At 38.1% G+C, this 22,482-nt stretch overlaps 4 protein-coding genes across 5 annotated transcripts; 3 read left to right on the forward strand and 1 right to left on the reverse strand.

The window, feature by feature from the left end:
• Positions 1-1,365: 1,365 nt before the first annotated feature.
• Positions 1,366-9,779, forward strand: LOC103930836. Its single transcript, XM_009340223.3, has 10 exons — positions 1,366-1,522; positions 2,622-2,682; positions 2,789-3,036; positions 3,141-5,773; positions 5,957-6,081; positions 6,222-8,117; positions 8,260-8,308; positions 8,410-8,663; positions 8,781-8,888; positions 9,077-9,779. Exons 3-10 carry the CDS (start codon positions 2,844-2,846, stop codon positions 9,297-9,299), a joined length of 5,481 nt encoding a protein of 1,826 aa, XP_009338498.2. The 5' UTR covers positions 1,366-1,522; positions 2,622-2,682; positions 2,789-2,843; the 3' UTR covers positions 9,300-9,779.
• A 3,668-nt stretch (positions 9,780-13,447) lies between these two features.
• LOC103930844 (protein Asterix) lies at positions 13,448-14,632 on the forward strand. Its single transcript, XM_009340236.3, has 3 exons — positions 13,448-13,686; positions 13,781-13,881; positions 14,405-14,632. Exons 1-3 carry the CDS (start codon positions 13,546-13,548, stop codon positions 14,469-14,471), a joined length of 309 nt encoding a protein of 102 aa, XP_009338511.1. The 5' UTR covers positions 13,448-13,545; the 3' UTR covers positions 14,472-14,632.
• Positions 14,633-16,323: 1,691 nt separating this feature from the next.
• On the reverse strand, positions 16,324-18,877 carry LOC125479035 (NAC domain-containing protein 48-like). 2 transcript variants are annotated; one of them, XM_048588043.1, is made up of 3 exons: positions 18,475-18,875; positions 17,145-17,450; positions 16,324-16,562 (listed from the first exon to the last, which is right to left on the reverse strand). In XM_048588043.1, the coding sequence occupies exons 1-3, from the start codon at positions 18,644-18,646 to the stop codon at positions 16,501-16,503; spliced, it is 540 nt and encodes a 179-aa protein (XP_048444000.1). In that variant the 5' UTR covers positions 18,647-18,875; the 3' UTR covers positions 16,324-16,500. The 2 variants fall into 2 exon arrangements, with proteins under 2 accessions (XP_048444000.1, XP_048443999.1); XM_048588042.1 differs by lacking the exon at positions 16,324-16,562 and having other exon boundaries at positions 16,970-17,450; positions 18,475-18,877.
• Positions 18,878-20,188: 1,311 nt separating this feature from the next.
• On the forward strand, positions 20,189-21,940 carry LOC103930853 (40S ribosomal protein S19-3). Its single transcript, XM_009340247.2, has 4 exons — positions 20,189-20,382; positions 21,130-21,220; positions 21,337-21,520; positions 21,651-21,940. Exons 1-4 carry the CDS (start codon positions 20,299-20,301, stop codon positions 21,721-21,723), a joined length of 432 nt encoding a protein of 143 aa, XP_009338522.1. The 5' UTR covers positions 20,189-20,298; the 3' UTR covers positions 21,724-21,940.
• Positions 21,941-22,482: the final 542 nt, after the last annotated feature.

Raw genomic sequence — 22,482 nt, forward strand, 5'->3', positions numbered from 1 at the left:
GGTTCAACCCCAAATTTGGTCAAATTTAACTCATACCAAAGTTAAAAGGGTTCAACCCCAAATTTGGTCAAATGTAACTCATACTAGACTTAAAAGGTTGGCGCACCAAAGTTTAGGTTTTAAACTAACCTAATCATTCTTCAATAGTTGGGCATAGAATACGTGTAGGTTAATACCTAAAATTTGGGCAAAACCTAGAATTCAGGCCAAGGTTAAAAGGATGTCCGACCTTATGCATGCGGACGCACCCAGAAACGTGGAAGCCGCAAGAAGGTTACTTGCCTAATGCGCGAGACGTGCAAGGGCTGGAAGTGCGGCATGCCCTTGATGAGAATGTCGGCCATCCAAAAGGAGCCCAACAACTCTATTTGAACCTGACTATTTTAATTATTAGATCGTGGATTGATCCAATTGTTTAGATTCAAACTTATTTAACTTTATATTTTTAAAAACACTAAATTCAATGACTAATATAGAATATAACCAAATCTAACAATAAAAAAAAAATCTAAAGAAAATATGTTTTTACTAACATTGTCTTAAATGAGATTTATAGATATTTCACTCCTAAGGCAGGAAAGCGAAAATCAAATTGAATGTGTAATGGTCGTTTGCAACTGCTTTTAAAATGGCTGAAAGTGTTTTATGTAAAAATATATTTGAAACTAATCTTTAATAAAAATACAAGGGAATCTTGAAAAAATACTTAAAATATGCATTTTGCAGTAAGCACTTCAAAGTGCTTCTGAAACACTTAAAGTACTTCTACTCTAGCCCTAAATAATGGAGGCAGATTGTATGCCCTCCTGTTCACCTGTTTGGATGCCCTTTCCATCCTCTCCTATTTCCGCGGTCACGGTTAAATTATGTCAATATTTTATATTCTTATTATTTTTTGTTTTATTATCTTTATTAAAAAATTAATATAAAATATTGACGCGATTTAACCATATAAAATAAAAAAGGATGAAAATGATACCCAAACAGAAGCGCAGACAATCTGCCCTCCAAAATAATAGAGTATGGAATTTTTGTTTGGATTTTTTTCTGATCCTTTTAAGATATTTATGTTAAAATATCAACAAAAAGGGGATGTAAAGATTTTCTCTTTCTTTTTGGCCCGAATTTTCAAATTATTGCGGGCTCCACAAACAATAGTTCCACGTGGCACAATTTAATTGCAGGATTACCTAACTCTCCCTCTACCCGCAACAATTATTCGGAAAAACCCACCCGAAGCCTTCGCCAAAACGCCTCCCTTTTCCCAACCTTAGCTTCGGATCCCAACCACCTAGCTTTGGCCAACGAACCTCAGCTTCGGTTCCGAACCTCGGTTTTGTTTCTCAGTTCGTTGAAAATTTCGCACTATTTCGATCACTTTCTATCTCTCTCTCTCTCTCTCCCTATCTGAAGCTCAAAGACGCACATTCCTCTCTCTTTCCGATTCGAGCCCTAACGCTTCTCAGTCTGACAGTCTCGGAGGATCAGCTTCCAGCTCCAATGGCGGCTTCGCAGCGTCACTGTGAGTTTCCCTTTTTTTTAAATTAAAAAAACCCTAATTTTCTCTCCGCTCGGACCATCTCTGCTGGTAATTCAAATCTAAGCTAGGGTTTTGGCGTGCCATGGCTGGGCAGGTCCGTCGCTGCTTGTACAGTTGAAGTGTCGCTGCTTTGTTTTCGATCTTGTGTGTTTTTGCTATAAATGTGGCTTTAGCATTCCTTTTGATTGCTCATAAATGGACCGGAAAGGAAAGAATTGGCAGCTCAAATTTTATAACTTTCTGTTACTTTTGGATTTTTGATTTCGGAAACGAAACAATTTGGCTGGATTGGTTTAGTGTGGCTTCACATGATTAAAATTCCGTTAAGTTTCGTGCTTTTTCCTGTTACTTGCATTTTAGGCAGCCAATTTGAGCAAAAGGTTATTGTGTCAGATGTGGGTTGGGTTGATGAATTGCACATATCTGATTGCCTCCTGTTTTCCCCACTCGACCATTTTTTTTGAGTGAGGCACTTGAGAATGCAGGGAACACTGTCGATTGTATATTCCATTTCGCTTGTTTGTATGACTTGTTTCTATGGGAATGTCTGTAATTTTAGTTAATGCTTGGATGTGTTATTGTAGGATATACCGTTTGTGTTATTTGCATTTAGGGTTGAACTCATTGCTGGACAGCAGTCCAATTCCCCACCATTAAATTTACCTGAGAGCGTGTGAACTTTATTGACCTACACTCGCATTGTATGGTTTGTTAAATTGTCCAATCTTTGTTGGAATGTAATGTAATGAGCAAACCTTATGGACCTGTTGTGGAATTGAACCCGAGTTTTCTCAATGTGAATATACATGCACATGGTAATAGAATATTCTGAAATGAGGCCATATATTGCAGTCCTATAGTGCAACTTAATCAAACCATATGAGTGAGAGATCTACCAAATATCAGTTTTACATATTTTGATTGTGGGAAATTTTTATTCCTCCGTTGTTTCAGGATGAATATCAATAGTTTGAATGTGGATAACAGGAATTATCATGATGGTTATATCTGATGGCTGTAATTCTGCCTCTAATACATGATCTACTTGATGTATAACTTACCGTCACATGGTTATATGCAGGATAAGTAGTTTGGGCTGGGAACATGGCAGTTGGATTGGCACTAAATTATACCGGAAAAAGGTGTGTTTCTGAATGGAATTTTGTTTGGTCGAACTTCATATGATTTTCTGGTATCTTAAAATTGTCGGAATATGGTAGCTCTGAACTCTATTCATATTTTTCGTAGGTAGTTATTTTCTCATAAGACCTTTAGCTGCTGCAAATTTGTGGCTGGATTATCTATGCCTGGAAACGAAGTTGGAGACAGGGTCCATAACTTCTTTGGCCAAGAGAACTTGTCACAGGGTCAGCATCATCCTCAGGCTGTTGATGGGAACTGGCCAGGTCTTAGTAACAACCTGTGGGTTGGGGCCCAGAGACAAAGTGGAGCTCCTGTTAATTCAAGTTTAAAGAATTATAATGTACAGCAACCAGGTACTATTAAACTAACTTCTAGATTACTTTAAGGTTGTAATGGTTTTTGTGTTGCCTGAGCCATCACCTGTTTCTAAACATCTCTGTTCTTTTATTATGAGCAGATTCGGAGAGAGGGCATGGTGGTCAGTCTTTTCATGTGCCTCATGGTTTGAATTTTATGCAATCAAATGTGAGGCCCGAGTTTGGCAGAGCTCAGTATCAAAATCAACAGGCAAACCTGAATGGCTATGTGCATGGGCACCAGATGTTTAAAGCAAGGCAGAATGAAGCTAACTTTTTGGGAGTGGATTCAGAACCTGATCGGCAAACTTTAACATCTAGAGGCTTGCCGGCACATGAATCACAGAGAGGAAGTGGCCCTGAGCAGAAGAATAATTCGATGAGATTAGAAGCTTCAGAATCCCCCATTGGTTTTGATTTTTTTGGTGGTCAACAGCACATGAGTGGTCCACATCCCAGCACGATGCAGTCTTTGCCTAGGCAACAATCGGGGATGAGTGACATGCAGCAGTTGCAGCGACAGGTTATGTTCACACAAATTCAAGAATTTCAAAGGCAGCAACAACTTCAGCAACTAGAAAGGCAACAGGTTCTTGCAAATCAGGCTTCCTCCATTACAAAACAGGCTGCTGGTAACCACTCATCAGCTCTGATCAATGGTGTTCCGATCAATGAGCCATCGAACAATCAATGGCCACCTGATCTTGTGGCAGGTAACACAAACTGGCTGCAGCGTGGTGCTTCTCCTGTTCTTCAGGCTGCATCTAGTGGACATGTATTGCCCCCTGAACAAGCCCACACACTACACTTGATGGGTTTTGTTCCTCAACATGCTGATCAATCTCTATACGGGGTTCCAGTTACTAGCACAAGTGGCTCAATGGGTTCATATCCTCATGTTCAAATGGACAGATCGGCAATGCATCAGATGTCGGCAAGTAACAATTCGTTTCCAGGTAATCAATATTCTGCATTTCCAGATCAGGTTAGCATGCAAGATGGACCCCGGGTTTCTAGACAGGATTTTCAAGGCAGGAGTGTGCTTGGGCCTACTGCTGCTGAAGGTTTGAATAGTGGGTTTAATTTAGAGAACTTGAATCAAGGAAATCCCCATCAAAGAAATGAACCTCTGGAAGAATTCCAAGGGAGGCCACAACTAGTTGGATTGTCAGAACCATCACAAGAGAAAGCAGTCACACAAGTTGCATCCGGACAGAGCGTGGCTACACTAGATCCAACTGAGGAAAAGATTTTGTTTGGTTCAGATGACAATCTGTGGGATGCCTTTGGCAGGAGCACAGATGTGGGAATGGGAGGTTCCAGTGTGTTGGATGGTACGGAAGTTTTTGGAGGACTTCCTTCTCTGCAAAGCGGGAGTTGGAGTGCTCTTATGCAATCTGCAGTAGCAGAAACTTCTAGTGCTGATATAGGGCTACAGGAAGAGTGGTGTCCTCCAAGTTTTGGATATCAACAACCTCCAATTGTGAATCAGCAGCGCTCAAGTGTTGGTGATACTCGCAAACAACAATCTGATTGGGCTGGTAACAACTTGCACTCTTCCTCCGACTTGAATTCTAGAGCTCCTCCACAATCTACTGATGCCCATAGGGTGAATACGACTACTAGTTTTTTTCAGCAACCAGGACCTAAAACTTCGCATGAACGAGGTGAGGTCTTTCAGAATCATTCTCCTCAGAGATTTGTTCAACAGGTTCCTGAACAAGGAAGTAAATGGTTGGATAACAGTTCTCTACAAAAGCCACCTGTGGAAGGTAGTCATAATTATGGAAATAGTAGTCATTTATCTGGTACAGAAATAAATGGAAATAGCATTTCAGGTTCGTGGAACTGTCAACAAAGCATTTCGTCAAATAATGATGATGGGCAGCCATTTAATATGTTAAATGGTAGGAAAATTATGGAATCTATGCCAACAGATATGGGTAATAATCTCAAAAATCATGGGAATCAAATTTTATCACGATCAATACCAGGCGGTGATCGTAAGAGAGGCATGCATGAGGAAATGAGCCATGCTGCTGGTATATGGAAGACGGATTCTGTTCTGAACTCAAATTCTGAAATGGAACATGCAAAATATCCCGTTGGAGGTCCATTGATGAATAGAGAGGGTTCAAGCACAAACAATATAGGGAAATCAAATTCCAGCAGTGCAAGAGCCAACCACGAAAGCCAGAAACAACTTGCAGACAATCATGAATTCTGGAAATCAGTTGATTCTCAAGTGAACCCTCAGGGAAACGAGGTTTTGAGGAAAAACCAGCATCATCTGGATAAGAATCGTCTAATCTTGGAATCATCAGGGAACAATGGCTTAGACAAAAGAGCAGTTGAGATGCATGATATCGAGAATGTGAATAGAAAAGAGAATTCGACTGATACTTTTTTCTCTAATGCACACCACCCCGCTCCAATTGGTGGTTTGAAGGAAAACGTTGCCTCAGATGCCGGTGATTCATTTGCTTTTCTTGGAAGCAAACAAAAATCATCTAGTAATGCTGCTCAAAGACCCCCTGCAACTCGCAAGTTTCAGTATCATCCAATGGGGGATGTGGATGTTGAAGTTGAACCATCTTATGGAAAAAAACATGTGACACAATCGCAAGCTATGTCCCAGAATGTACCTACAGGTTTTAAAAGTCGTGACCAAGGGAGTTTTCGGCAGTCAAAATTTATTGGTCACACTGATAGACGTTCTATGGAAATCGAGAAGGTGATCAATTGTTTTTTTTTATTTTTTTATATTTGAGATTGATGCCACAATTTTTCGTTTTGATTTTCTTGATTCATCTAAATATTTTTGCTTTATTCTTATTTGTTTTTCTGTCTATCGTAATTTTAAAATTAAGGTTTAGTTGACGTTTTCTACCCACTTGTGCGTTTACCTGGTTGTCAGGGTGACACAATACGTTTAGATGAGACACCTTCCAAAAATACGCTTCCAGGTTTTGTACCAAGCACATCTACTCCCTTTGACAGATTCACTGGAAGTAATGCCCCAATCAAGGCTGCGCCATCAAGGTAGTTGAATAATTTTTATCTTTGCTACAATTCATATTTTTGCTTTAGTTGAATTAATATTTTCCACTGCATGTGTACAATTCATATATAGATAGACTTGCTTGATGAGATGACGCTTTAATATTTTCAATTCCTTGCAGTCAACATATGCTTGAGCTACTTCACAAGGTGGACCAACCAAGGGAGGGTGGCAATGCTACACACTTCAGCTCTTCGGATCAGAATACATCGTTGGAGATGCCTGAAGTGGAAACTTCTGAAGGATCTGTAGGTCACATGCAGCGAAATCAGTCATCTGTTTCTCAAGGTTTCGGTTTACAGCTGGCTCCTCCATCTCAACGTACTCCAATTACAGATCATACCTCATCTTCTCAGTTCTCTTCACAAGCAGTTGTCAGTTCATCCCCTGTCCATTCTGAGATAGGAGAGAAGGGTCATACATGGTTGGCCTCGGCAGCATCTGCCCAGTCCTTGCCTTCTTCTCGTGAAGCATCTCAAGGTGAATTTAGAAATAATCTCTCTGGTACCTCAGGACAGACAGGGAGTAAGGCTTCACAGTACAATATTCAGGGAAGTTTTTCTGCAGCTTTCAAATCTGGTTTTCCTCTTTCAAGAAGTCAACTAGAAAAACAGCACATGTCAGGTTCAAGTGGACAAGCAGCAGCAAGCCAGTCTGAGAACATACCTTTTGATAGGCATGCTTTCCGACCGAAACAGATGGGTGATTCTCGTGACACATCTCAAACTAGCCAATCTGCCCTGCAATCAGTGCTAGATTTGTCTGGAAGTACTTCACAGAATAACCTTGCCTCTGCTTCTGCAGAGGCATCCCTACTGAATGTCACTGATCAATCCGGTTTACGAGTTGCTGCCCGCAAAATCCCCAAATCAGATGTTCTGCCAGGCTCTCAGCCTTCTGTTGTATCCGGTATGTCCTGTCAAGGTGCCGTTTCTAAAGTATTGACTAATGTATGGACCAATGTTCCATTTCAGCAACCTTTAGCAAATGCTGAATCACCAAAGCTCAATGAGCAAGATACCCAGGAAAGAGGGAATGGCTCGTCTGCCTTTGGTGCATATTCTTCCAACATGCAAAGCTTTGTTGGGAAAGAGCAAAAATCCAAAGAAAGTACCGGGCAACAAGCGTCACCTGAGAACATTCAGAATGCCCAAAATATCAATGTCTCTCAGGGAAAAGAATCGATTGCAAATAACTTTTCAAGCTCTGTTGCTACCCAGAGAGATATTGAAGCTTTTGGTCGCTCTTTAAGGCCAAATAACAGTTTGCATCAAAGTTATTCCTTGCCGGACCAAGTGCAGGCTATGAAAACTACAGACGTTGATGGAAGTGATCGGAGTGTGAAGAGGTTGAAGGGTGCAGATTCAGGTGTGGAGACTCAGCAGGTGGGTCCCCTGGGAGGATCACAATTACCTTATGGATATAATAGTATGGTTAGAGATTCATCAGCTGATCATACTTTAGTTCCCTCTAAAGATCCTAACATGCTTAGCTTTACATCCAAGCTTGGGGATACTCGAAATTCAAATGCATCTAGTCAGGATATGTTTGCTTTAAATCGCCAGAACTCCCAGAATTTCTCTACTAGTAGTAATGCATATTCTCTTAGAGGTGAACAGTCTCAAGTTAGCCCCCAGATGGCACCATCCTGGTTTGAACAGTATGGAACCTTTAAGAATGGGCAAGTGTTTGCAATGCATGATACACTGAGAACCACCATGAAGGCTATGGGACAACCTTCAGTTGTTGGAAGGGCAGGTGATGATCTGCATACTCGGGAATCAATGGAGCAAGCTAGTGCCGCTTCTGATGCTAGTAAGCTTGTTACCACCCTGCAGAGTTCAGTTCCCATACCTACTCCCAGTGAGCAATCACCTTCACCTCATGTATCACATTCTGATGTAGCTGATCAAGGTTTAATTGTTGAGCGACCGATGAAGCGTAAAAGTGCTACATCTGAACTTTCACCTTGGCATAAAGAGCTGACCGAGTTCCCCAAAAGGCTTCTGAGTATCAGGTGGGTTGCTTGACCCTCTGCTCGATAGTGAAAGATGCTCCATTTAACTTTAGTTCTTTGTTATTTTTATTTTTCACAGAAGAAAATATTAATTTTTATTTCTTTTATGAATTTCTAACATATAGAAGGTTTATACGTACAGTGCAGCTGAAGCAGACTGGGCTCGCTCAACAAACCGACTGGTTGAGAAGGTTCGTTTCAAGTTCAACCACCAATCTCACAATTAAGCCTTGATATACAGTAATTCTTTTTGAGCGGTCTAATTTCTAATTGCTTCATGTTGGTTTGACAGGTGGAAGATGAAACTGAAATAACTGAAGATGGACCGCCAATACTTAGGTCCAAAAGAAGGCTAGTCTTGACTACACAGCTTATGCAGCAACTGCTTCACCCTCCTTCTGCAGCAGTTCTTTCTGCAGATGCTAGCTCATGCTATGAGAGTGTGGCTTACTTTGCATGTAGATTATCTCTGGGTGATGCTTGCAGTGCAATATCCTGCTCCGGAAGTGATGCTCAAACTCCATTGCCTTCTGACAGTGTAAACCTGTAAGAGTTGTCTGAAATTTGTGTAAAATTTTCCTTTTAAGGCAATGGATTGATGATTGGTGGAATTTGCATTATTCATTGCGTGCTAACATTCAGTCTTCATTATATGATTTATAGTTTTCCCGAGAAGCTTAGAACACGGGAGAAAGTCAGCAATCAATACTACTCAAAAGTTGTGGAAGACTGTATTGATAAAGCAAGGAGTCTGGAAAATGATTTGTTGAGGTAGCCTCCACAACCGTCTCCTTTCCTTCACTGTTCACACCACTGTTTCTGATTACTAGTTTTCACATTGTAGTTAACTTTAATTTCTAAGATACTTATTTCTTGTCATCTTATTGTTCTTATGTATGTTCTCTTTCTCTCCCTTTCTTTCTCACACTCACTCTGGTGTAATTCTTCCACTGATGCAGACTGGACAAGAAAAGCTCAATCTTAGACTTGAGAGTGGAAAGCCAGGATCTTGAGAAGTTTTCTGTCATCAATCGTTTTGCTAGGTTTCACGGGCGGGCACAAGGTGAGGGGCCGGAGGCCTCATCGTCTTCTGATGCTCAAAAATCCTGCCCCCAAAAATATGTTACTGGACATCGAGTGCCTAGAAATCTGCCAGACAGGGTACAATGTCTTTCACTTTGATTATTAATTTATTATTTTTCCCTCCTCAGCCATTTATCTCCACTTCCCTTGTGATCCCCGTGTCCATTATCTTTCAACTTATTTAATGGGACATGGCTCGCAACAGCAGTCACACAAATCGGAATGTAGGAGAAGAATGAACTCTAGATTGTCTCCTTTAAAAGCAAAGGCGACTTTTAGTTCTTTTCACCATGGGCCATTGATGCCATTTTTAAGAAATATAAGATGGTCTCTGTATACTCCGAAAGTTTAGAAAGGAACTGTGATGCCCCATCAATTTTTTGGCTAAGGGGGGAGGATAGAACCGCAGTCCCTTTACTCAAAATTGTACACACTTCAATAATTTATGTAATCATGTATTCTCGTTCATAATCTTAAGCATGGGAAATCCATTGGTTGAGGTTTTGCAACTGGGATTTACGAGAAGAGGGACTTTGGTATTAAGTTCTGAAATAAGTTATAAGAGAAATTTTGCCTTGATTTTGGTTTGGTTGTGTAGAAGTCTGGGTAGTTTATGACGTCCACAGAAGGCTTGATAAAATGGGGTAGTTTAAATTCTGCTGCCTGTTCGTGTGCCACTAGTTTGAGAATCAAAAAATTACATGAAGTCGTTGTTAGCTTTGAGTACTGCATGCATTATGTTGGTTGCGGCTTTTGTTTTACTTTCATGGCTGATTTTCGAACTCCCATTTTCTCCCCATGCACGCCTTCCTACGGTTCTACCCTCTAGATTGAATAAATGAAATGAGAATCAGGGAAAGAAACAAGGGCAGGAGTGCGGTGGAAGAAAACGGGAGTGTGACCCTTTGCTAATATGGCCCCTCTTTGCTAGATGTTTTACTTCCTTTTGTCATTTCGTAAGTGTTCTCAAATTTAAGGACGTTGTCATTTCTGAAAATGCTGTAGGCAAAGTACCTTGTTTGCTGAGTTGATGCTGTTCCCTCTTGTACTTCTTGTAGTCGTTTATGTGTTAAGCATTTGTTATTCCGCAATGTCGAATGACTCATTGTAGCCCGGAAGGATTCTTAAATGAGTAGTTGAATGGCTACATAACTTTCAGTGTACCTTGTGTATCTTAGAAAAACTAATGAAAAGAACTTGAAAATTTTGAGTTTTAACGAAAATGACAAAATAAAAGATAAAGTGAATAGTACCAGGATTGAATTTTTAGTGTAAAAATGTGATTTTTCATTTAAGTAAACAGTATCAAAGACTTTTCGTTGAAGTTCCTTTTTATCTTAGCTTCTAGCTGAATATTAGGCTTTGGATGACGGGTTTTGAGATTTTTCGAGGGATATACGTTTTCGAACATGCATCTCGTAATGTCTCTCATGTTTTGATGTATTCCGACATTACCAAATATATGTTGCTTTGACTTGGGCACTGCATGGAGGATAAAGAAAAAGATGCGCATTGCTTGGAGCATGTTTTAGGAATTCATGGCTACCGTCGGTTGTCGGAGCTCCGAACCATGACCAATGACGAAGTAGTTTGTGCACTATGAATTGTTATGTTCAACAAATTCCTTCACCTATAACGGCCATTAGCCTGAAAAAAGAAGCTACATTCGACTGAAAAATGCAGTGCGGCAATCTGAACACTGGTTCTCAGACAATTCCTAGCGAAAAACGGAATAAAACTCGAAGCACAGGGTGTGTTAAAATCAAACAAAGACCAGCAAAGTTGCAAAATCTCACTACTATCAGTTTTCAGCCATTGGATCGATAAACTATTACGCCAAGGATTGGTGGTATTGCATTCGATCTGCACTGACTTCCATCGTAAAGCCCGTTCTTTCTTTTCCATTGGTCTTTGGAGGGCACCGAGACTCGCAGAATTGAGCTTCTTGAGTATTCCTCAAGAATATTTCTTTGATTGCAAGTAATAGCGGACGCTTTGGAGGAGCATCAAATCTTCACCCATAGCAGCAGCTCATGAGAGCTTGACATGCATTTCCTTCCCGACTTCGGCATATATTTCATCCACCCTTCTGAAAAGAAGAAACTAATTAAGCCTCTAAAATAAAAAAATTTGTACAGTTTTGCGGTTCAAGAAACATCTTTGATAGTATGCAACGGCGAAAAGTATTGTAAAAAAAAGTCTAAAATGCTTTGAATAAACTGGCTGCTGGTTACATTGTGTAGCTGGCATATTAGGTTGCTGATCATCCAATCTTGGATAAAATGGCTTACAAGTTTCCTCAGAATATAAGTTGCAGATACTCAAATCACCAAATTCTCCGGGATAAAGCTCATCCGACCAAAGCGAAGTGTCTACTGCTGGAACTTTGCAACTAACAGATAGTAACTCCGCCACAAGCAAACGCTGCATACAGGCAAGGGCGGAGCGAAGATTTTTTTCTTGGGTGGGCTAGCTGAAAATACTACCATAAAATTAAATGTTTATTTTTTTGCTTATATAAAATTATATAAAAATCAATATAAAAGAACAACAATAGAATATAAATTATTCTCAAAATCATAATCTTAACCAATAAATTCAAGGATCATATAAATAATTAACCTACTAATTAAATCAAGAATAAGTAAATAAAGAGATTAAAAACGTGCCAAAGGTGACATCCATTGGAAAATTGCAACGGAAAGTCAAGAATTGTGGAGATAGGGATTTAATTGTGTATTTAAAGAACTTTATTAATCTTTTCTTGAGTAAGAAGCACAGAAGCTAAATTACATAGGATAAATGATCTTTTTCTTTAAAGAATAGAATAAAGGGGGACTGAAGATAGAACTAATTTATAATTTTTAGCAAAAAAACGTATTATTTACTACCTCTCCTCTACTAAATATACATTAAATAATATTTTGTATTGAAATTGAGTAGGCTATAAGCATGATTTTACAAAAGAATAGATCTATTCACAAACCCATTTTGCTTCCAACATACCCTTATTAATATTTTGTTAGTGATCATCTTCAATTCATTCGATCCGAACAACCGGCAATTAAGAGAGGTGTGTAAGAAGTAAAAATGAATGTATAGATAGCACTACCCTTACAGAAAACCTCCCTGGCTACAGCTCACCTTAACCTTGTAGGTGGCTGCGCCATTGTCTGCGCGGCGGGTCTCCATTGCCTCACCGCCGATGTTGTTAATGGTAACGGTAAAGGGTTTCGGCTTGGGTTTTGGGGAGTTGGGTTTGCTGGGTTTGGAGAATAAGGAGAAGAAGAAGGATGAGCAAGAGCAGCTAGGTCTGCCATTGCTATAGCGAATTGGGCGGGTGAAGAACAGAAGAACAGCTGCGAAAGGAGGATAAATTGGTAATTGTATGGATCATTTTAATGTCAATTCTACCCTTGGAGGAGAAGCTGTTTTTTCTTTAATAAGTCTGCATCAACATATTAATATTGTCTCAACTTAATCACCTATTACTAAATATTTTATTTTATCACAAAACGTCTCAGTAATCCAAGCTATCTGATTTAGGACTTGTTGAAAGAATAAACTAATATGATACTATGATAAACTTGCATACCAATATGATCCATCACCAACATCACCGATATTGTTTTAACTTAACCACTTATTAAGTGTTCAATTTTATTATAAAAGGCCTTAGTAATGTCAGGTTAAAAACTCTCACTTAATAATTGTATATTACTTTGTTTCGACAAAAATGAAATTGTATATTATTTTGTTATATACTCAATGTAAGATTCTATTCATTGCTAAAATTCTAATTTACTAACTCATTTAACCTAGTTTGCATATAAAATAATTCATATAAAACAAAATAAAATTGATTTCTTACGATTTATGTGATTCCTAAACTTATATGAAACAATTTATTTGTTCTCCAATTCCGTATAGAAAATAACTTTAATAAAAATTCGAATTTCTCCTCAATTCAGTTCAATTTTGGTTAATCTTCAATTCAAAACTTTTAAGAAAACTAATGAAAAAGGTTTGAAAACTTTGAGTTTAACGATAATGATAAAATAAAAAGTAAAGCGAATAGTACAAGGATTGATTTTTTAATATAAAAATATGATTTTTCGTTAAAATAAACAGTACAAAGAATTTTTCGTTAAAGTTCTCATATTTTTTTTTAGGCCTTGTAGGAGTAAACTCTGTTTTTCTTTACTTTTGGGCTACATACAATTACACAAAAACCATAGACGACCTAATAATTTAACTCCTTGTTTTCCTCTTCACATCCAACGTTCCAAAACTCGCGCGAGAGCTAGAGATCCATCGGAACACTCGCCCGAGAGAGAAAAGAGAGATGTCATCGACGGTGAACGACCCGCGCCAGCCCTCGGCGGCGAAGCGCTACGTGCCGTCCGCGGTGGCGCCGCAAGATCTTCCAGTGGATTATTCCGGTCTGATCGCCGTCGTCTTCGGCCTCGCCGGCGTCATGTTCCGCGTCCGTACTCTCTCTCGATTGCAGATTTGCTACTTTTAATTGGAATTTGCTAATATTTGAAGTGTGATTAATTATTTGAATTATGAATTTGCAGTACAAGTTGTGCTCTTGGGTTGCGATCATATTCTGCGCTCAATCGCTGGTGAACATGAAGAACATCGAGAACGACCTCAAACAGATCTCCATGGCCATGATGTAAGTTCCCAATTTACTTTTTACTGAATTACTTTAGTAAATTTCCAAATTTGTGCATGATTTACGAATTTACCAAAGCATTTGGGATTCGGACATGAAAGTAGTGTGTTTACAACAACATTTTTCGAGATTTGGAAGCTAAATAGTTTTTCAGATAAACATAAGTGCTTCTGACAATGTTGTTCAGTAAAAGTTAACTGCTTTTTGAGTTAGAACACCTAGACCAGAAGTGCTCTCTAGAAGAAGCACCTACTTCACGAACCACTTGGATTTTTATCAAAAAAATTTACTTGCATTGCATCTAATAAAAGCGGTTTCAGTAAAATCGCTTATGATCAGAAGTGCTTCCTAGAGAAGCATTTCTAAACAGACGCTCCGTTAGGCTTAAGTGCTCCTTGTATTCACCATAATTTATGGGTTTATTTTATTATTCTCGAATGGATGTGATGGGATTTAAAATTTTGTCATGGTTTATGTTCTGAAATCTTTCCTGTTTCCTGTGTTTTTTTATCTCAAATACCAGGTTTGCTATTATGGGATTGGTAACCAACTACTTCGGACCTGCTCGACCGGGGACACAAAAGAGTTGAAATTGCTCGTCAGAGACTTGAGATGTAATACTGTGCGTTTTCGCTTTATCTGATTATCGTTATGTTTTTTCTAGATGGAAACCATTGTTTAAGTTTGGTGTCATCAATTTGAAGGGATACTAAACTGCTTCTTACATCAATTCGATTGAAAGTCTTAGTTATGTCTTGGTCTGTGCAGTCAATCTTTTGTTTGTTGCTTTTTTGTGCTAATGCTCCCTTCGATCTCAATGAGACTATTTAGAGGCTTACGGCCCTACTATGATGAAACTGGTTGCTATAGCGTTCCGAATAAGAGATGAATTATATCAAACTAACTGGAAGTTTGTGTTTTCTCAATGTATGATTGGAATGCATATTCATCAAACCATTGCTTTGGTCGGGTTCATGTGCATTTTTTCAACGAATTATGTCAAACTAACTGAGAAGAAGATGTTTATGTAAGTTCCCCAACCGTGATAGGACGTAGTTGTCACAAATCTTGTAGTTGTCACAAATCTTATAGCAGTCTGGAAGGTGTGGCTGGCCTTCTGTTATATTGTTCTTCTTTTGTTTTTTGTTCACTGTATTGGATGATAGTTTATAGCCAATTATTCTTGTACTGTAAACCAATTTTCTTCCCTTTGTGCCGAATCGTCCATTAGATATCAACAAAATGAAAGTCTATGGCCATCTCTTGATGTGCCGATCCCATGAATTTCGAGCTTTCAAAATAGTTTTCTGCATTAAATCTGGAAGAGAAAATCTACATCAAAGATGAATGACTGCTATTAGGTATTATGTATGTTCTTTCATGCGAAGATGATGTTGGTTTTTAGCATAACCAACGCTGAAAATGGATGAATGCTTCTCTGAAACTAATGGTTTTTTAGCCAAAATAGTCTTTAAGATTAGCATAACTCCTCACTTTGGTCCCTGAGATTTAAAATCGATAGAAGCGGTCCCTAAGATTGTTCATCGTCAATCATTTTGGTCATTCTGTTAGAAATCTCTGTTAAATCGATCGTAATTTTGTCAAATCAACCCCTCCCTTTGAATTGGTGGTTTCTTTAATTTCACGAAGAGTATTTACAGAATGACCAAAATGAATGTCGGTGAACAATTTCATAAACCAAAGTGATGAGTTATGCAATCATATGAATCATTTTTGATAAAAAAAACCAGAACTCATATATATTATTCGTGAGCTACGGCTTCATTTCTCTGGTTGTTTTGTGGTTTGTACCAGAGTGGTTATGCTTTTCATACAGCTTATTAGTTTCCAGTGTTTATAGGTTTGAAGTTTTATTGTCTTGAGGAGGTGCCGGGATCGTTTATAAAATTTGGTCGTCTGCTGTCGGTAGTCGGGGAAAGGGACAGTTGTTACGTTTGTTTTGTAAAACCGTGGTTGTCTAAATCGGATTTTTAGCGACGAATCATTGAAGCGTTGCTTAAAAGTACCTTTTGTAGCGGAGAGTGACAATGAAACTCGTTACTAAAGACCTTTCAACGCGCAGGAAGCCCTAAAATGGTCGTCAAAGTAGGAAGCGGTCCCAAAACACTGGAAATAGTCGATAAAAATGAGAAATTGTCATTGAAACTCAGTAGAAAACTTTATTTTCCTTCCCACAAAGTACTACAAGGAATTTAGTAAACCAAAATCTGATAATACAGATGCTTCTTCTATTGATTTAGGAGCGATTGTGATTCTACTTTTGAGTTCGACTTCCACCCATAGTTTGAATACACTCACGATAATGCGCAATATACAGGGCTAAATCGCGAATGCAATAAAGCCCAAAAAAAAATGACCGGAGAGTTTGAGTGAAAATTTGGAAAGCTTGATTGAACAAATGGAGCAAAAAAATACCTCACAAAATTGTAGATATATAAAATAGGACCTAGATGAAAGGAGAAATAAATAAATCATCTTATTACATTAATAAAATGCTTCCTGCAGCCTTATTTCTAACATTTAAAGAAAAAGTGTTGAAGTATTTTCTCTATTATTTAATGAACAAATTATAAAAGAATTCCAAAATTTGCAAAATCCTCATAATCCAGTGTAATCCGTTCCTCTTATCATTCGGCCCAATATCCACTTTCTTCTCCGAACTGCATCCAAAAGTAGTAGAATTAGTGTGCGCTATCAAATCACTTGTAACAATAATAAGCAACTGATTCTAATGATCTGGTTTTGATCGATCTTAACAGGATGATTATGAATTTTTTTATTTCGGGGTAGTTGTGGCCTCTTGGGCAAATCGATGACTGCATCTTTGATGCACTTGCTGGTAAATCTAAGAATTTCATTGAAACTACAATGATGTTATTCGTTTAGACATTTCGTCGAATACTTGGTGTACTTGTTGTCGTCAACCGAACCATGTTGCGCTGTCGACATAAGCCGAAACAACCTACTGAGTGCCATCGATAATTTGTCGAGTGCTCTCAACGCAACTTGCCGTTGAGCAAGTATTACATCAAACACTTGGCGGGTACACATACCAAATATTCAAGGATTATCGGAAGATCTTCACATGTATATTTTTCGAACTCTATGATCCTGACCACATTGGTCACAACGTAATATAAAATATAATAAAATAAATAGGCTTTATTTTTTACCAAAATAAGTCATAATCATTGCAGTGCCCCATGAAAGTAGAATACGTATGGTTATATTTCGTCTTTTACCTTGGTACTTTTCTTCTGTGTTAGACTCGACGTGATCATGTTCATGTAAATAGTACTCCACCAATTTCCAATGTGTTCTCTTTGCATGCGAAGCACTTCTTCCCGAGAAGTAAGTGAGAGAGATCTTGGAGGCAAAGAAATGTCCATCCTCATCGCAGATGGGAGTTTCTGATCCGTACTTGGGTTTCCAAAACCCTAAACCATTTCCAACTACTCGAATACTGCTTCTGCTGGTTTGGGATGCATGACCGCTTTCACCGTGATGGATGAAGAAAAACCACTCTCTCTCCCCGCAGGAGAACGTCACTGCATGCATGCAAGTAAGAAGATACAAAATTATATACTCGTCCATATAAATTATAAAAGTTGAAACCTCGAAAAAAAATGAAAAATACTACTGGAACATAGATAACTAGGGTTTAATCTACAGATATCTTCAATGCATGACATTTGATTGAAATATACAGTGCGGAAAAATGCTATGGAAATCAAATTTTTGGATCATTTTTTATAGATTGCATGATGTAACGATTAATGATTGAACTTCTTTAAATCATATTTAAAAATTTAGTCTTTCTAACATTACCCTACAACCATGCAAGCATGCACTCAAGGAGTTAAGTTTTGTTTAATTTGCTTTCGCTATGGTTATGATTTGGTGCTATATATTTCATATACATAGTTAAAAAAGAGTGCAACGTAACTCAAAGTAACTAAAATATGGCATTAAATTTAAAAAAGTTGAAAATATATACTCGAAGTTGTCCATCACATTCACAGAAGTTAACTTTTCGTGCATTTTTTTTCAAATGGAAAAGAAAATTTTCGTCCAGTTTGTATTTGATTTTTTTATATTAAAGCTTATGTTTAAAGCATTTCATTTCATATATACGTGGTATATATATGCGAACATATATTTTCCAAAAACTAAGTCCTCGCCTATTTTTCTCCAAAAAATTCCTTTCTTTGTTTTGTTTGTTCATATTCTCTTTTGTATTTTTTTCAATGTGAAATTCGTACTCTCAACAACAATAATCTAAAATTTGTTCTAATTAAACTTAGCTTCAACAATAGTTAATCACTAAGTTACCTCGATCAACATATAACTCATGGATCTGATCGGACCTTATAACACTTCTAAGAATATATATTATGTCATTCGTATACATACATATATATACACACACACTTAGCTAATATAGGGATTCGACCTAAGAACAGAATGCCTGACGCATCCGAACTTGAGACCAGCGATGAAAAATAAACTTTAGCTAACAAAACTGTTAATTCTAAAAGAACCAATAACAATCATAAATAAATACATACGTACCTAGATTCTTAGGATGGTTGCTGTAGAATTGAGCCGCATCGATCTCTCGGATTTCCTGAGCAGCTGGTACAGGCCGATACAACACCTTGTTCATCAGATAGTGAGTGACCAACTCTTCGTCTGTTGGCATAAACCTAAATCCGACCGGCAGCTGATTCGAGCCAATGATCATTTCGGAGTCGGTTTAGTCGACGGCGGACCAAATTAATATGTGACCTAGCTTGGAAGAAATGATGATCCGGAGATTGTTGGATCGAGGAAATAGTTCTGGTGTTGCACAAAGAAGTCAAGTAAACTTGAGCTGAAATACTGATGCATATTTATAGACTAGATTGTGTAGGTGGCAACGTTTGGAAGTAGTGGTGGTAATTGAATCCTAGTAGAACTTGGATTTTAAAGACCATTTTTTCTCTTAATTGTGTTATCATTTTCTTGTGTCTGCATATATATATACTTGGAAGATTTTGAGCCTAGAGTGGTGTTTAGGTTTTGACTCTTCTTTTCAGTGGGATGGATATGTATCTTGAAAAAAGAGACCAAGTCAATCAAGAATTTGTTTTACATTAACCATAAATTAAAAATAAAAAGAAACCACCACGCAATGACTCAGTAGTTTGGATGAATTTCAAATGCGTATTATACGTAGCATATTTTGGGTTTGATTCTTAGCACGTGTAAATTACACGATGGTGGCTAGATAGAGGCTAAAATGCCTCTGTGACTGCCACGACGAAGCTACCAGTTAGTCCAATGTTTTTTAAAAAATAAAATAAAAATAAAAGTTGCAAATATAATCAACCATGACCACTAGTTCATGTTTTTTTTTTTTATAAAAAAAAAAAAATCTCAACAATACGAGGAAATTTTGTTGATAACTTGTTCACGAAAGGATTTTGTCTATGTGGAGGCATGAAATCCATGAAAAAAGAAATCCTACCAATATGTAGCTAAACACGAAGTTTTAAATTTTATTTTAGGAGTGTTATTTATTAAATCACATTTTACTTGCTAGCGCATACGATGTTGATCACCTTTCTAATGCAGTTAGGTCTTACACACACACACGTGTGGTTCACCTCTAGTAGATTGTGCATTGAGCAAAATGCTAAGACATTCTTTTTCATTTTGTAGCCCCGATATAACTGTGTCGGGGCTGAATATGTTAACAAATAATACGATTTATCACACCCTTTATATATTGTGGGATGCCAAACATCGACCAAGGGCTCAAGGTGGTTATTTGTGACTTTCATAAGGCAATATGTGATTGGATCATAATTCCGGGGACACTAGTATAGTTTCAATAATATTTTATCGATCACCGGATGTCCAGTTTGATATTAAGCGTGGAAAATAAAAGCATTTACTTTTAGGGGTTTAATCTCAGTTCTTGTTATCATATCTTGGGTGACCAGAAATCCTCAGTCACCAGGTGACTAAGAGAATGAGATGATTAAGAATCTTTAGCCATCACGTGACTAAAAGAGCGAGATTCACTATAATTAAGCTTATTTAGTTTACCCTCAATACTCGGGGTTGGGCCCGAAAAAAGCAAAACTCCTTTAGATGGGCCCAGATATAAAAAAAAAAAAGGGAAAGACGCCCAATCCAAGAGTTTGAGAGAGAGTAACGAATTGCGCTAGGGCTAAACATGTACTTTTAGTTTGGGCTCCATAAGCTGCAACTGCCAAACCACATAAAACCCTAATCCCAAACCTTGCGTACGCTACTCTCATACGCACAAGCCCGAAGACTCCGAGGTGCTCCGCCGCCGCCGCAGCAACTAGCAGAAGAAGGAGAAGCAGGACTTTACGTAATCGGAAAATGGAGACGGCGAGAACAGTGAAGGACGTGTCCCCTCATGAATTTGTCAAGGCCTACGCCGCTCACCTGAAGCGCTCCGGCCGAGTCAGTCTCTCTCGCTCTCTCCCTCTTTATACATATATATATGTATGTATGTATCTGGGTGTGTGTATTGTATGATCGATTATCGATGTACTTTTGTGATATGAACAGATTGCAAAGCTTAGATAATCTGAGTACTTGGTTTAAATTTTAGGTTCAGCGGCATTCGAATTTGTTTTAGTTTGTATACCGAAATAAGTGTTAATTTGCGAAAGTAGGAGGTTGGATTTGGTTTTGTTCGATCTGTTATAATTTTCAGTTTGTGTGATTTGATTAGAGGAAGGGAGAAGGCAATTATTGAATGACGAGTCTTCGAAAAAACACCGAACTGGATATGCCATTTTTGCTGTCGAATGGCGCCGAGGAAACGAAAGCATTAAGTTGTTATGAAGCCAGTATTCGGCATGTTGTAGTAGTTTTTGTTTCTTAGTTATCATAAGTGAACATAAATGTCATTCAATGTGTGTAAAATACAGTTTCGTTAGCCCTTTTTAGTTGTAGCTATCAGTAGTGGATGCTAAACAACTTGATGCCATTTTGGAAAACAAAAACCGAAGTTCCGATAGTCATATGATATCTTTGAATGTGGAAATGTGTTTGCCAGAAGGTTCCTTTGCTTAATGATTTTAGTGTCATTCATTTGCTTAATGATTTTTTTATACTAATCTCTCACTCGCTTCCGGTTATACTTTGTTTGTCTCTTGTCAATGAGGATTCTCTTCTCATGTGTTGTCTTGTACCATCTGATAGATTGAGCTTCCTGACTGGACCGACATTGTGAAGACTGCGACATTCAAGGAGCTTGCACCATATGACCCTGATTGGTACTACATTAGATCTGGTATGTGGAATTCTCCCACCCTTTCTCCACATACCCACAAAACCTTCGACTAGTATTGGTGTTCGTAAAACTGTTTACCGTGAGTATCTTCATCCGAAAGTCAATTTTTCTTGCAGCATCCATGGCAAGGAAAATCTACTTGAGGGGTGGTCTTGGTGTTGGTGCCTTCCGCAGGATCTACGGAGGGAGCAAGAGGAACGGCAGTCGCCCACCTCATTTCTGTAAAAGCAGTGGCGCTATTGCTCGTCACATTCTTCAGCAATTGCAGAAGATGAACATCGTTGATGTTGACGCCAAAGGGTGAGTTTCTTTCACACATCTCTGATTTCATATATGAATTTTGGTGTAGAGAGTTATCGTATCATTGTTACAAACGACAACATGAATGAAGTTTTTGGCGACTAAACTACTTGTATTTCCTGTGTTTCAGTGGACGGAAAATCACATCCAATGGCCAGAGGGATCTCGACCAAGTTGCTGGACGGATCGCTGTCGCAATCTAAGAGAATTTCTTGAAAGACTTGATTATGGATGCAAAACAATTCAGAAAACTTTTTGCAGCTATGAGTGAGTGAGCAGATATAGGAAGGATTTTGACATGTTATGTTGTGTTTAGCAGTTTTATGATGATGAACATCGCATCCTTCGTTTTTCGGTTTAATTTTGAAGTGCTAAGTTGAAATTGGCTTTCGCAATTTTAAGTTTTGTTACTTGAACCCATTCCTACTGTCCTACACTATTTAGAGATGCTTCTCTATAAAGTGCTTTTGTTCATAAGTGCTTTCATTGGAACTGTCTTTCTAGAGGCGCGTAAAAGTTTTTAGTAAGTGACTTGGAATAGGATTTGGAAATTGGAAGTGCTTCTCTCAAAAGTACAACTTAGGGATGGCTTGGAACTGCTTATATAAAAACCCTTTTGTTTAGAAACACTTTTAATAAAAGTGCTTCGTAGAAGCACATTGAAATTTTTAACAAAAGTGCAAGTGCTTCTTTCAAGAAGCACACAATAGATGCTTCTTTTAAAAGCACCTTAACCCAAAAGTACTTCTAGTATTTTTTTTGTTAAATTTCTGTTGACTTGAAAACGTTTTTAAATGTAAACGCACTTTTAATTATTTTAAACGTACTTTTCAAACGTAAATGGTGATCTTGATTAATTATCTAATAGTTTGGAATTATTAATTGTTTCTTTAATCAAAATTAGTCATTAATGAGAAATTAAAAACTAATTTAAAGTTGTAATCTTAATATTATTTTTTTCC

Source organism: the organism of the source record quoted next, unplaced genomic scaffold (assembly GCF_019419815.1).
Source record: "Pyrus x bretschneideri cultivar Hongxiangsu unplaced genomic scaffold, Pyrus_bretschneideri_v1 Contig27, whole genome shotgun sequence".
In the NCBI taxonomy this organism is placed as follows: domain Eukaryota; kingdom Viridiplantae; phylum Streptophyta; class Magnoliopsida; order Rosales; family Rosaceae; genus Pyrus; species Pyrus x bretschneideri.